Source organism: Canis lupus, chromosome 5 (assembly GCF_003254725.2).
Source record: "Canis lupus dingo isolate Sandy chromosome 5, ASM325472v2, whole genome shotgun sequence".
NCBI classification, from domain to species: domain Eukaryota; kingdom Metazoa; phylum Chordata; class Mammalia; order Carnivora; family Canidae; genus Canis; species Canis lupus.
The window spans coordinates 55,777,964-55,792,571 of NC_064247.1; the positions used below are offsets into that span (position 1 = coordinate 55,777,964).

At 52.2% G+C, this 14,608-nt stretch overlaps 1 protein-coding gene across 10 annotated transcripts in view; it reads left to right on the forward strand.

The window, feature by feature from the left end:
- Window positions 1-14,608, forward strand: part of LRP8 (LDL receptor related protein 8) — a 79,711-nt gene that overhangs the window by 53,616 nt on the left and 11,487 nt on the right. For all 10 annotated transcript variants that reach the window (XM_049110436.1, XM_025427668.2, XM_025427670.2 and 7 more), the window contains 8 exons: window positions 2,613-2,787; window positions 4,358-4,585; window positions 7,632-7,750; window positions 8,003-8,142; window positions 9,551-9,692; window positions 10,861-11,013; window positions 11,852-12,076; window positions 14,006-14,074. In XM_049110436.1, the coding sequence (XP_048966393.1) occupies window positions 2,613-2,787; window positions 4,358-4,585; window positions 7,632-7,750; window positions 8,003-8,142; window positions 9,551-9,692; window positions 10,861-11,013; window positions 11,852-12,076; window positions 14,006-14,074 (1,251 nt within the window). The remainder of the gene's footprint in view (window positions 1-2,612; window positions 2,788-4,357; window positions 4,586-7,631; window positions 7,751-8,002; window positions 8,143-9,550; window positions 9,693-10,860; window positions 11,014-11,851; window positions 12,077-14,005; window positions 14,075-14,608) is intronic.

The following is a 14,608-nucleotide window of genomic DNA, read 5'->3' on the forward strand; positions in this document are numbered from 1 at the left end:
AGGCAGAGGAAGAAGCAGGCTTCATGCAAGGAGCCTGATGTGGGACTCCATCCTGGGACCCCAGGATCACGCCCCGAGTTGAAGGCAGACGTTTAACTGCTGAGCCACCCAGGAGTCCCTAAATAATAAAATCTTAAAAAAACAAAAACAAAAACACAAAAAAACAGAGCCTGGCAGATGGTGATAATGGCTTAGGAGGAGTAGAAAGTGGGGAAGGGGAGAGGGCATTGCAGGAGGGCAGACAGGGCTACAGTTTTAGAGTGGTCAGGGAAGCCTCACCTTCCTGAGAAGGTAATGTTTGAGTCAAGACATGAAGGAGGTAAAGGAAGGAGCCATGCGTTTATCTGCAGGAACCACATTTCAGGCCAAAGGAGCAGAAAGTGCAAAGGCCCTGAGGCAGGAGCATGTGTGGTGAGTTCAGATAATGGCCTAGCTAGAGCGAGGAGCATAGGAGATGAAGTCAGAGAGGTGACTTCGGGCACATCACAGAGGCCTTCTGGACTATCCTAAGCGCTGACTCTCCATTTCACTCCCAGTCAGTGGGGAGCCTTGGAAGGTTTTGAGTGGAGGAGGGACATGGTGTGCCTTACATTTCCATAGGCTCCTTCTGGCTGCTGTGCTGGGAGGAGACTCTGAGGGGTCAGGGTAGGAAGCAGGAAACCATGTAAGAAGTTTTTGCTATAACCCAGAAGGAGTGAGGGTGGCTTGGACCAGGGTGTCGCAGTGCAAATCGTGAGAAGCAGACAGACTCGACATAACTTTGAACGTCAGGACTTCTTTTGAAGCCACAGGATTCACATATCCATTGAATGCAAGGATGTGAGAGAGAGAGAAAAAAAAAGAGCCAAAGATTACTGCAAGGTTTTTGGGAAAACAGGATTGCTATTTATGGAGCTGGAAAGATGGTGAGAGGAGCAGGTTTGGGGGAATAGTAGGTTGATTTGGGCATGGTAAGTCTGAGAAAGCTGTCTAGACCACCACCCGAGTGGAAGTCGTGAGGAGGCAGTTGGACATATGAGTCTGGAGTTCAGATGTCCGAATACAATGCCCGGTGTGCAGACTATACCAGGACAGCAGCCACGGTAATGGACGCGCACTCTGCAAACCCAAAACCGTGCTGCCCCAACTGCACAAGAGGCGACATGGACATGAGCACATCGTGTGTCACATGAGGCTTGTTCTCCCCTCCCAGCCCTCCCTGTGTGGGATGCATGTAACCCACAACACGGATTATATACATGCAGTGGAGACAGCACACACCTGCCATGTAATCCAAGCCCCTGCAGATGAGCTTCCAAAGTGCAGTCACACAAAAACCCCAGTCATCCACATGCTGGGTTCCTGTCACAGACGGCTCTCAGTGGAGGTCTCCCCAAGATACCCCGTAAACCAGCTCCTGCCTTCTGAAGGTTGGTGCCACTGCTCTCGTTTGGGGGTGACAAGAATGGCAGGTCTTTGAGGTCGGCTTTCCTTCTTTCCCCTTCTGTACCCAGAGCTCTGTTTTTCTGGACTCTCTGCTGGTACCACGTCCTCCTCATCACAACACACAGGTCACAGGCCCAGGCCCACAGGGCTCTGCGCTGGTCCTTCCTGGCCCCCAGGGAACTCATTAGCCTGGCACAGATGCATAGTGACAGGGACCAGGTGCAACACAGAGGGAGAAGGCCCAGGCAGCACCAGGTACAGGTGTCGGTACTTGAGAGTGGCCCGGTAATCTAAAAACGGGCTGTGGGAGTGGCAGCCGGAGTTAAGTGCTAGTCTCTCATCAGCCTCTGGGATAGTGACCCTTGTATTGAGTAGCCAGGAATGTCAGGGTCACTAGTGATCTTCCTAAAAGTGGGTTTTGTGTGTGCGTGGGCAGCTGTGTATTGTCTCCACTGTCCCGTCCCTGCTGCTGTTTCAGAGTCAAGGGCAAACTCTACACCCAGCTCACAGGACCCTTCCCGATCTGGCCCCTGCCAGCCTCTGCAGCTTCATCCCTTGCCGTTTCCCCAGACACATTCCGCATAGACTACAGACTCCGGCTTCAGGGAGAAGAGTCTGAGACTGAGTCTCCTCTTTTAAATCACCCTAGTTCTGATGTTTGTCCTTACACTGTAGCCTCAGGCCCTTTCTAAAACACTTAATGCTCCTGTTTCTCCTTCTTGAACTGTCGCAGTGGGACCCTAAGCAGGGGCGTTAGGGAGCATTGCATTCTAGGGCGAGGGGACTCCTTGAGCAGAGGCGTGAGGCAGCCAAGCTCTGCTGCGGCTGGGTCATAATAGGTGGTCTGGTGGCTGGAGTCAAGGTGTGTTAGGGGTGAGTGACGAGGCCAGACCAGGAGCTCGGGGTCACACCACAGAAGGCCTTCAGTGTAAGCCTAAAGAGGAAACGGGGAGTCATAAAGGATGTGGGGGGTGTTTGTGTCTAATAAAAAGAATAAAAATCCTTCTGTTATGCGTGGTACTTTGTACCTTACTTTTTATACCCATTTTTCATCTGCTCCTTTAAGCTGTGAGTTAGGAATTATCACTCCTATATTATAGGGAAACGAGGCATCCTCACCCAAGCTAGCCAGGGGTAGAGCCCCGCCTTTTGCACTGACCCTTTCTCTCAACCATCCTGCATGGCAGCTGGCAAAAGCCCCTCCCTGATCTTCACCAACCGGCATGAAGTGCGGAGGATAGACCTGGTGAAGCGAGACTACTCGCGCCTCATCCCCATGCTCAAGAACGTTGTGGCGCTGGATGTTGAAGTTGCCACCAATCGCATCTACTGGTGTGACCTCTCCTACCGCAAGATCTATAGGTGAGCAGGGGCAGGTATCCTGCAGCCAGGCCTGGGCAGGGGAGGGGCCTGAGAGGAGAAGAGGAAGGGTGGCCTCTGTCCCCTCTCTGCCTCCAGGGTCCCCCAGGACAGACGGGGACTTGGGAAAGGACGCGGGATCACAGTGGATGGAACTGCCAGAACTCCTCCTGCCCCTGGGCTGGCCTCGGCTGAGAGCCCTGTTGGGAGAGCAGCTTGGGCTCTGACACCTGGGCTCTGACTGGCCCCTGGTGACCCAGTGGGCAGTGCAGGACAGGAAATGTTCCACCGGCCAGAAAGGACTTCTAGAGCAGCTCACATACCTGTGTATGGGATCCTGGGGATGACTCAGGATGACCCAGTCCAAGATGACTTGGATGTGGTCCTGCCTGGAGGATTGCACTCCTGACAGAGTGATGTTCATTATGCTAATCCTGAGGGTAAAGGACAGAGGGGGCCTCTTACCCAATCTGGGGTGTCTGGGAACTCTTTCTGGATGGCACTACCTCCAGTCCAGCCCTTACTTTGTCTGATGCCATAGTTGGTGGACTTTGGCTCTCCACAGGCCCCTCACACACATGAGGAGGTCCTCTCGTAGGTTTTTCTCAAATGCCACAAGCCTGCCTCCCTGCATGTCCAGGCACCTGTTTTGATGTTATGTCCTTTCTGTGTCCTGAGATCCACCTGGCAGGACTGCCAATGACCAAGCACAGGGTAGACTGTTGAAAGAACAATGGGATGGAAGGAGGGATGGAGGGAGGGAGGGAGGGAGGGAGGGATGGAGGGATGGAGGCAGATCTATAGGGTGGTACTCACTGACAACTAGACGCATAGCACACCCTGAACGCACAGACATACTCAGTTTACACTCACTCGTAGAAGCAGCTAGTGCTCAGCAGCTAGAAGCAGCTCAGCCCCTTCTTCCGTTCTTGCTGGCACAGACTCCCTTCATCTCTCACCCGGATGCTGTCATGGCGCCTGGCCCATCTCCCTGTCTTCATCCCCTCCCCTCTAGCGTATCAGGGTCCATGATCCCACATGCCTGTCCGACCATGTCCTCTTACCTGTCCGGTTACTCCCTCCAGAATAAAATCTGGCTGCTTAGCACGTCCTGCAGAGCCTGCCAGGGTGCGGCCCCTGCCTGCACTTGCCCCTGCCCAGTACCTCAGGATTCCAGAATATATACCTCTGGGCACTTGCATGTGCTGTCCCTTCTGCTTTCTGTCCCTTGTGCTCCTCATGACCAGTCTTTCAGGACTCACTACGGAGCCTTCTCCAGCCTTCCAGGATAATGGGGTTTCCCCTTCTCGGCTGCTGTAGTATCTGATGCTTTCTGTAACCACATTGTGCTCTGATTACCTGGCTAGTAATTCCTGTCCCCACTAAAATGGGCTCCTCCAGGCTAGAGGCCGTGGCTGATTCAGGCCAACCCCGGGTGGCCCAGGGAATGTGTGGGATAGAAACTAGCCAAGTTCCTCCAGAATCCACGGCCATATCCTAGAGAGGAGAGAGAGGGGGAAAGGGTTCCCAGGCAGCTCCAGATGGACCCATGGCCAGCTTTGGTTGCTCTTAGCGCCTACATGGACAAGGCCAGCGATCCAGCAGAGCAGGAGGTCCTCGTGGATGAGCAGCTGCACTCTCCAGAGGGCCTGGCGGTGGACTGGGTCCATAAGCACATCTACTGGACGGACTCCGGCAACAAGACCATCTCCGTGGCCACGATGGATGGCGCTCGCCGATGCACTCTCTTCAGCCGTGACCTCAGTGAGCCCCGGGCCATCGCGGTCGACCCCCTGAGAGGGTGAGTGTCTGACCCAAACTTCAGATTCTCACTGTAGGCACTCAGGCCCCAGGTGTCTGTCATCAGAGCTATCTGAGGACTTCGGAAGGTCCCGGGCCACTGAGGCAGCCCAAGACAGACCATGTGGGCCCCCCCAGATTGTTAACCCTTCTTTGGGTATAGTCACCAGGGTTCTCCTGGACTCTGCTGCTCATTCATCATGTCATAGGATCAGTGCATCTCAGAGCAGAGTCGGGCTCTAGAGATTCCTAGTAGAAGCACCTGGGGCAGGAAACCTTTCCTCGGGCCGCCGTCTGCTGCAGGTGGGCATCTGGTGGCTGCTCCCACACTCCCAGAGACACGGAGCTCATTACTTCCTATAGGGGCCGTTTCGTTTCAATGCAGTTCTGCCCATAGAGAATGTTTAGGATTATTTTTTTCCCTTATATTCCCAAATCTGCCTAACTTTGACGGTCTCCATTGGCCTCTGGAGTCCCATCAAGCATGTTACCCCCTGCCCTGCAGGACACCAGTAATACCTGAGGACCAAGATCACTAGGTCTGCTGTGCTGCAGGCTCCCCACCCCTGTGCCCACAGTCTCTGGGCCTCTCACCATCCAGGCTGCCCTGCTCTGGCCACACCTCCATTTTGGGGGTAGGGACTCTGAACAGAGCAGGCCTCCTCCCTCCCTTCCTCAGCAGGGATGTCCCAGGAAGTCATATTAAGTGTGTCAGGATCACCAGCTTCTTCCTGTTATTGTTTCTTTAGTTGTGAAATAGGGATAGGAAACCCCTCTTCTTCCAGTGAGGGCTGCTGGGGGCAGGGTGGCCCCTGAATGTGTGAGGCCTTGGGTGGTGACTGTGACAGCTGTGCTTTAATGATCATGCCTAGGTGTACCCAGCCCAGGGCCAGGCCCCCAATGGTGCTGAGTCGGCTCACTTAACCCCCACTTCCGCCCTGCTCCCTGTGTCCCCCCACACATGGTTATACCTAGCCCATCTGAAGTCCTAGTCCCAGCGGGAAACCCACCGCACACCCAAGTTAAGATCATTTGAGGAGGGCAGCCCCGGTGGCGCAGTGGTTTAGCGCTGCCTGCAGTCCAGGGCGTGATCCTTGGGGACCCTGGATCGAGTCCCACGTCAGGCATCTCTGTATGATGCCTGCTTCTCCCTCTGCCTCTCTCTCTCTCTGTCTCTATGAATAAATAAATAAAATCTTAAAAAAAAAAAGGTCATTTGAGGAGGGTCTGACGAAGGGACTAGTTACAGAGGAGTGGGTGAGGTCTAATGCTCTGTCCCTAACAGTGTAGGCGTACCCGGGTCAGGAAGGAAAGGTGGTCACCTTCAGAGTAGCAGCCAGCCAGAGGCAGCTTTGTAGAGAGGAGCCTGGAACAAACATCCTGACCTTAGCCTCTCCCTTCTGCTCAAACATTTTGTTGAATGCAGCTGGAAGCCAGAAGGCCAGGGAGCCAAGCCCGTTGATGTGGCTCACATGTGGGTCAGTGTTTTGGTGTGCAGAGCAGAATGGGTCGAGAGTGGCTCCAAAGTGGCTAACAGAGGGTAGCCAGCATAACTACTCAGCTCCCCAGCTCCAAGTCAGCCTTGGCTTGACACTAGGTTTCAGCAGAGGCAGTTTTGGGGAGAGTTAAGCCCACCATTCGGCTTGACTTTGGGTTTTTTTTTTCTTATTTTAAAGATTTATTTATTCATGAGAGAGACAGAGAGGCAGAGACACAGGCAGAAGGAGAGAGCCTGCTTCTCCTTAATGCAGGACTTAATCCTGGATCCCAGGATCTTGCCCTGGGCCGAAGGCAGGCGCCCAACCGCTGAGCCACCCAGGCATCCCCCTCAGCTTGACTTTGTATTTAAATTTGAAGGCTGGCTGCTTCACTACGTAGTAACAGTGAGATCTGAGGGAAGTCAACTCCTTGAGCCACAATTTACTCATCTATAAAATGGGGCTAATAATTACACTGTCCTGGGGCTGTTATAAGGCTCGAATGAGAACATACATTGTCCAATTAATATTAAATCAGCATCTCTTTCTGTGTCTCACATGAGCTACCTGCCAGGTATACAATGGGGAACAAGACAGATGAGCCTGCCCCCGGTGGAGCTTAGACTAGTGGGGAAAATAGACGGTAAAATACACCAAACTCTCCAAAAGCACATATAAATAACTGATTGTATGAGTGCTAGGAAGGCAAGGGCCAGTAACAGGCACACTTACTTACAGAGTAGGATCCTGTACTGCAGAGACGTTCACACTGGGAGGTTGCCCCGGGATGGGTGGTGACCTGAGGCTCTATGAAGACAAAGCTCTGTCTGACAAAGGCTTGGTGCCCTGGAGCCCCCTGGGGCACGCGTGGGGTTTGGAAGGGTAGAGTGGTGGCAGCCCCAAAGGGGCTGCCAGAGGCCTGGGCAGGCAGAGCTTTGTCAGCCATGGGAAGGATTTGTAATTTTATTTTAAGGGCAATAGGAGAAGCCACCATGAAGTTTAAACACTAGAGAGTGACAACTTATTTCGGTTTCTGAGAGTTCATTTGCCTGCTCTATAGGGAATGGGATTAACGGACCAGGGATGCTACATTCTCAGTACATGAGGTGAAACCTTTTAGCTCAGTGCCTGGCACATAGTAGGTACTCAATAAATATTTAAGAAAGACGAGAGAGAAACCCTGGGCTGAGTTCTCGCTGCATGACCCTGGGTAAGCTGGCCACTTTCTCCTTTGTAGACCAGGAGAGTAAAAGAGGGTTGATGGGGGCCTTTCCTGCTCTGGCCTCTAGGGCTCTGATTAAAGCTGCCAGAGTGGGAGAGAGGGGCTCAGAGGCTGTTCAGCTGAGGCTGGGGGGACTCTCGGGGTCCCGGCTTCCCCAGGCTTTCAGATGAGGGGAAGTTAACGCACCTGCTAACTCTTAGATTTGATGGTTCCAATGGATTTCAGAGGCCCTCCCAGTCCCCACTGAGTATAATCTTCAACATTCAATGGGTCATTGAGCCCTGTGACCCAGACCACCCACACCCTGGGTGCGGACAAAAAGCCCAATTGAGTTCTTCTTTTATTAGGTTCATGTATTGGTCTGACTGGGGGTATCAAGCCAAGATCGAGAAGTCTGGGCTCAACGGTGTGGACCGGCAAACACTGGTATCAGACAACATTGAATGGCCCAATGGAATCACCCTGGGTGAGCCCTGCCTTCCCTAGGTTGGGGGCCTGTCCTGCGACCTGGTCCTGACTATCATCTGGAGCTCCATGGCTCCTGTTTTAGATCCCCTTACAGTGCCGGTGCCTGTATTTGTGGATGGTTGCCCAGGCTGGCCTCTTTGTGAGGCCTGGCCTGGATATGTGGGTAGGGAAGTGGACACAGGGGAGCAGAGATCCTGGTTGAGGTCCTGAACTCAAGACCTGATGCCCTGTTCCTGTGTTCCTCCCTAAGATTTGCTGAACCAGCGCTTGTACTGGGTAGACTCCAAGCTTCACCAGCTCTCCAGCATCGACCTCAGTGGAGGCAACAGGAAGATGCTAATTTCCTCCCCTGACTTCCTGAGCCACCCTTTTGGGATAGCTGTGTTTGAGGTGAGCCCCAGGAGGGGGGACACTACCCAATCAGGAAGCCAAAGCCTAGGAAAGGCTCATTCAAAGAGGGTGGCTCTCTGAGATTTGTCCAAATGGAGACAAAGGGACAGGGAAGCCAGGTGACTTGTATGTCTGCAAACTGAGGCTTTGCAGCCTGTTGTCTTGTGCTTCCTTCCCAAGACCCCTTTCAGAGCACTTCTCACAGGTAAGTTGCTGGACTGCGTGTGTTCCTCTCTGTACCTTTAGCACCTGGCACTGTACCCCCTGTACAGGAGGAATCCAATAAAGGGAGGGAGGGAAGAAGGAACATATATTTCCTTAGAATCTCCTGTTGAAAGTAGCCTGAGAGACGCTATTCAGTTCCGCATACTCCCACTAACCGTGGCTGGAGCATGAGGTCGTAGAAGTGAATTGGACATCAGCTCGGTCCGGTCCTCACAGAGCTCCTCAGAGGGAGGAGAGGCCAGACCCTCCCGTGCCTGTGTTCTGACCCTGACAACCTTTCTCTTTGGGGAAGGAGGAAGCCAGAACCAACCAAGGTCTAACATATCTATCTCTTCCCCTGTACTCACTCTGCCCCCAAGGGGAGGGAAAGCAAGGGGACAGTGGTCTGTGGTGGGCATTGGCAATATTAACTTGGAGTGACACACTCAGCACTGCTCTGAAATTGTGGGCAAAGCCCCACCTCCAAGTGCAGCCCCTGCTTCGACAGACAGGTGTGTTCAGACACGTGTGTGTGCTTGTGCATATACGTGGCATGTACGTGTAAAGTATGTGTGCATGTGTATACATAAAGTGTGCATTTCTATATGTGCTGGTGCTTGTGAATATGTAAATATGTATACCAGTACTTGGTTAAGTGTCATTTCGGTACAAGTATGCTTTTCTGTGTGTGTATGAACACATGGGTGTGTGTCCAGACCTGTGCACGAAGCTGCATGATTAAACCTGTAGTTGTGAGTTTGCCCACGGATGTACCTGTGGGCCTGTATGGACTAGATGCAGACATGTGTATACCCAGAGGCTGTAGGGGGACCCAACAGAGAATAGTCCTCTGTGGTTCATACCTCCCTTCCAGTCTCGGTCCCAGGCCTAGTAATGGTAACAACTGGCGAGATCCAACCCTGGGTTTCTGCTGGACTCGGGGAAGCAGGCTTAGCTCAGGGTTAATGAGCAGGCTTCAGGCCAAAGCACAGAATCCACAGATAACCATCTGTGACAGAAGGAAACCGGGGTCTGTGCCACAGATTCGAGGCTGAGAGCCCCCCTTCCTGTGAATCTGTGGATGAGGGGAGATCAGGGGAGATGTTGGGGCAGTTCCTCTGACTATGGTTTGGGGCTGAGCCCTCAGATTGAGGTCATGGGTGTGGGCTCTAGGCCTCCCATCCTCTGCCTCTGTACCCCACAGGACAAGGTGTTCTGGACAGACCTGGAGAATGAGGCTATTTTCAGTGCAAATCGGCTCAACGGCCTGGAAATCTCCGTCTTAGCTGAGAACCTCAATAACCCACATGACATTGTCATCTTCCATGAGCTGAAGCAGCCCAAAGGTGAGCCTTCCGTGGCCCCAGGTCCCCTGCCCACGTCCTCTCCCTGCACTAGTCAGGCTGTGCACACGTTGGTGTGACGCGATGTCCCAGCACCCGAGGGATCTAGCTGCAGCCCCCTCTCGTTGGTACAGTGCTTTGCTGTCACACGTTTTATCTCATTTCCTTCAGCTCTTGGTGAAATAAGGCTGGAGATAGAAGCCATATAGACTCCTCTTTGTGCCTACAAAGAGCGGTTATTAGTTTTCTCCTTGAGAAAGTAAAGGAAAGTTGGCTCAGGGAGGTAAACAGACAGAGCTAAAACCCAGGCTCAGGTCTGTCTGATCCCAAGAGCTCCTTCTGCCCCGAGGGAGCACGTCGCCTCTCATTTATTATGTGTGCTCATTTTGCAGCAGTATCAGCAAATGTACCCCGGGGCCTTGTAGCAGTCCAGCTCGTGGGTTGGGACCAGAAGCTGGGAATCCTGCTACTGGGGTGCGCCAGGATCTAATGCTGAGTCTACCTGTCACTCAGCTGTGGCCAGGGTGCCGGTGGGAAAGCACAGGGGAGCAAGGAGATGAGCTTGGTGCCTGATTCTAGATATAGAAATTTAAATAAGAAAGAGATGTGGCATGTGGCATAGGGGGAAACATAGACTTTGGAGCCCAGCAGACCTCAGGGTAAATTCCATCTGTAAAATTTTTGGAGTTATAACTCTGATCAATCTGTGGTTTTTGAGCCTAGGGGTGTTTTGTCTGAGAGTCTGGGGCATACAGCCGCCTCTCAGAGCTGCCGTCAGATTGAACGAAAGCGGTGGGGGGTGGGGGGAATCCCTGGGTGGCTCAGCGGTTTAGCGCCTGCCTTCGGCCCAGGGCCTGATCCTAGAGACTGGGGATTGAGTCCCGCGTTGGGCTCCCTGCATGGAGCCTGCTTCTCCCTCTGCCTGTGTCTCTGCCTCTCTCTCTCTCTCTCTCTCTCTCTTTATCTATGTGTGTGTCTTTCATGAATAAATAAATAAAATCTTAAAAAGAAAGAAAGAAAGTGGTGGGGAGAGGTAAAACATCAGGTACCAGTAACAGTGGTGGAGGAAGCCGTCTGAGCCAGCAGAGTGAGAAGAGCCTCCCTCCTTGGGAGAAGGACAACTTGGTGTCTCATCTTTGCTCCAACTCTCTCTCTCTCTCTCTGCCATTAGCTGCAGATGCCTGTGAGCTAAGTGCCCAGCCCAATGGAGGCTGTGAGTACCTGTGCCTTCCTGCTCCTCAGATCTCCAGCCTGTCTCCCAAGTACACATGTGCCTGTCCTGACACGATGTGGCTGGGCCCAGACATGAAGAGGTGCTACCGAGGTATGCAGACCTACCAGGGGTCTGGCCCCCTTCCTGCTAAAATCTACTCTCTTGGCTTCTGGGGTGACATAGGCTCCCGGTTTTTATCTGTCTGTTCTGGATGCTTATTGCCTTCTTTACCTTCCTGGAATGCTGGTGTCTCCAGCCCTTCCCAGGCTTTCTCTTCTCACTTCCAAGAGAAACACATGTATACATACAACATTTTAAATTCAGTTTCAGGGTGTTTCTGGAGCCCTTGAAGACCTAAAATTAAGAACCCTTGATCCCTATGGCTTTGGTTATTGTTTCTGTGCAGGTGACCTCGAGCTTACCTATTCCTCAAGTACACTTTAACACAGTACACAGAAGCCTTTTTGTGATATGATTGGGACTAATAGTTCATACTTCAACCGTATAAGTTTATATTCATTGTCTAGTCTTGATCAAAAGTCAAGACCTTTTGTTTGAGATTGTTGTGATTTCCAGGTTCAGTCGCTTAAAGTGGAGTGAGAATTTAAATCTAGCAGTGTGTAACAATAGGCATGTAAAATCCTTCTAGATTTATCTGATTTCCCCTTCTCCCGGTCTTTACAGTGGTCTTGCCCACACCTGATTCTATAGCCTTGTTTTAATGACTTGTCTTAATCAAGTCACTGTGCAGTATAAACACAAAGTGCTTGGGATTCAGCTAAAGGAAAAGTCGGAGCCTATTCAGGAGGTTTAGGGAAGCCTTCCCAAAAGTGGCATTTGAGCTGAGCCATGAGGAGGAGTTTATAAGTATAATTCGTAGAGGCAATAAGTTAGGCATAAAGCGATAGAATACTCTGTCCGAGTGACCTCTGTGGCATTTCCTCTCCAGCACCTCAATCTACCTCAACCACGACGTTAGCTCCTACCACAGCGAGGACACTAGCCGACACCACGAGAGCCCCTGGGACCACCGTCCACAGCCTCACCTACCAGAACCACAGCACAGAGACGCCAAGCCTGGCAGCTGTGGTCCCGAGCTCAGTTAGTGTCCCCAGGACTCCCAGCATCAAGCCATCTACCCCAAGCCCTGGGACCAGCAACCACTCCCAGCACTGTAAGGAACTGAGTTCCACATTCTTCCAAGGCATGGGAGGGGGCCTTTGGGAAGCCAGGATGGGGCTGGGGTGGGTGGATTTGTGGAAGAAGAGATCATACCAGAGCAGAATCCCTGAAGAAGCAGGTAGAGGTGCCCTTCTATAATTCAGGAGTCTCGGGTGCCCCTAACCTGTAGAGGGTCTTGTGGGAAGCTACTTCCCATCTCTGAGCCTCAGTTTCTTCACCTACAAGAGGGAATGGTAATTACCCTTCTCCCACCTGCTTCACAAGATTGCCTGGAGAGACTGAGGAGGAGTGTAAACAGAAGTGCTCACATACACAGCTGCTGGGCCTGTGCCGGGGTTCACGCAGTGCTGATGGGTGTGTCGCAGGGTGTCCCTCTAATCTGTGGACCTCAGAAGCTCTGGTGTCGGTTCTTAGCCCCCTCTGCAGGTTCCCAGATAGTAATATCCATCACTGTGGTCTGCTAGGCCCGCTTTCCAAACCCCGGCATGAAAATAATTAAGCTCAGCACTTATTAAATCATCAGGAGCAGTAATTGTCACTGCTAGGAATGTTCTGTCTCATTAGCCAGCAGATACCTTTTTAATTGAGTCACCTGCCAAGGGGACTTCCCCTAAGAAGATAAACCACCTTTTAAATTTTTTCCCACATGTGGCCCAGAAACCAAGCAGCTTGGCAGCACTTTTCTCATCGGGCCTATCTTGCCTGCAGAAGCTGGCTTTCCAGAGCTGAGCACTTGCCTCGAAGTCTGGAGAGGCAGGTGGCACGTGGATGAGCTCTGGGTCCTCTCATCTGGGGCAGAGCCTCCGAGCATGGAGTCTCCCCGCTGGTTCCCTGCTGCTCTGGGCCTGACTCTCGCTGTCCAGTGCGTGCTCGTGAGCAATGGGGTGCGGCCCTGCCACAGTGTCCCCCTTTGCTCCCCCTACCACTTAGGTTGCCCGAGAGTAATGCAGAGAAACAGGTATGCCGTGAGGACGGTATCCGGGCCATTGCCACAGCAATCACCTGCCCTCCTGGAGTGAATGTCACTGGCAGTTCCTCTTCATGCCTCAGGGGGCTGTCGTGAACATCCAGGAAAACAGCTTTTTAAACTAAAAAGTGCTATACAGATGTTATCGTAAAGATGGTTGTAAGACTGGGAAGGATGGTGCAACACACTTTGAAAATATGGTACATTTGCTGAGCACTTTCCAGTGTAGAATGTGCTTTTGTATACTTTACTTAGGCCTTGAAACAACCCCCTTTGAGCCAGGCAAGGCTGTGCCAGGCACTGGGCTAAGTAAGCATTCTATGTGAATTGTCTCACTTGACCTTTGCAGTGTCCCCAGGAGGTGGGTAACTTGCCCATGCAAGTAGTGAGGTGGAGAGTAGGGATTTGAACCTAGGGTGTCTGACCCCAGGAGCCTGTGCTGTTGATTCCACTACATTATATTGCATCCCATTTTAATTATTTGTTGAAAATAAGCTGAGAATCCAGGTGGACAGATGGACTATCCAAACAATAGAGACAGGCACTAGCTCCTGGCTGGAAAAGGCATTTGCCTCGATCTGTCAGCAGCATGGAGACCACAGTGTTCACTTGGCCAAGCACATCCCGCAGCTTCCTAGCACTGTGGTCCCATGAGAAGGGTGAGGGACATGGGGCACAAATCCCAGCTTTGGGTCTTAGCTCTGCTGCTTCTCTGTGAGTCCCCAGAACCCAGGAAGACTCTGCTTCCCTATGTGTGAAATGAAGATGACATCTGTCCTGCTCACCTCAGGGCAGTTTTGATAGGATCTGGGAAGACTGAATTGTTAGGCATGAGCCAGGATCATCTCTCTGGAATGGGGACAAGAAGCAGTTGGGGAGTTTTTTCAGCTTGAGGCCAGCAAGGACTTGGGCTCACCGTGATGGAGCATCATTCTGCACATTTGTGTTTTGCAGATGGGAACGAAGGTGGCAAGATGGGCTCAACAGTTACTGCTGCTGTCATTGGGATCATTGTGCCCATGGGTGAGTGTGGCCCCAAGTCACTGGGGAGAAGAGAGAAAGTGCACTCAAGCCCTGGGGAGAAGCACTAGGACAGGACAATGAGCACCCTGACCTGTCCCATCGAGGAAACTAGCTCAGAGATTTTTTTGCCCTGGCAGCCTTCCTGCCCACTCCCCAGTACTGCATTTTGGTTTCTTAGCTTGGCATGTAAGACCCTTTGGGACCTGGCCCCAGGCAGCCGTCCCAGGGCATCCCTATTCCCTGGCCTTCACACTCTGCATGCCACCCACCTGATGGCAAACTATAGGCTCCACGGGCACAGGCCTGGTGCCTCTCTTGCTCGCTACTCTCCCCAGCTCCTGGCAGTGTCTGGTAGGACAAATAGAATATTTGTCGAGTTAATTAGGAGAGCTGCTTGCCATCCCTTTAGCAAATCCTGCTGCCTTGCTTTCGTTCTGTTTGGTTTTCAACAAACATTTATCAAGGTGCTGTGATGTACCAGATTCTGTGATAAGTGGAGAGAAGGTGATTAAAAATGAATGAGACACGGTTCCT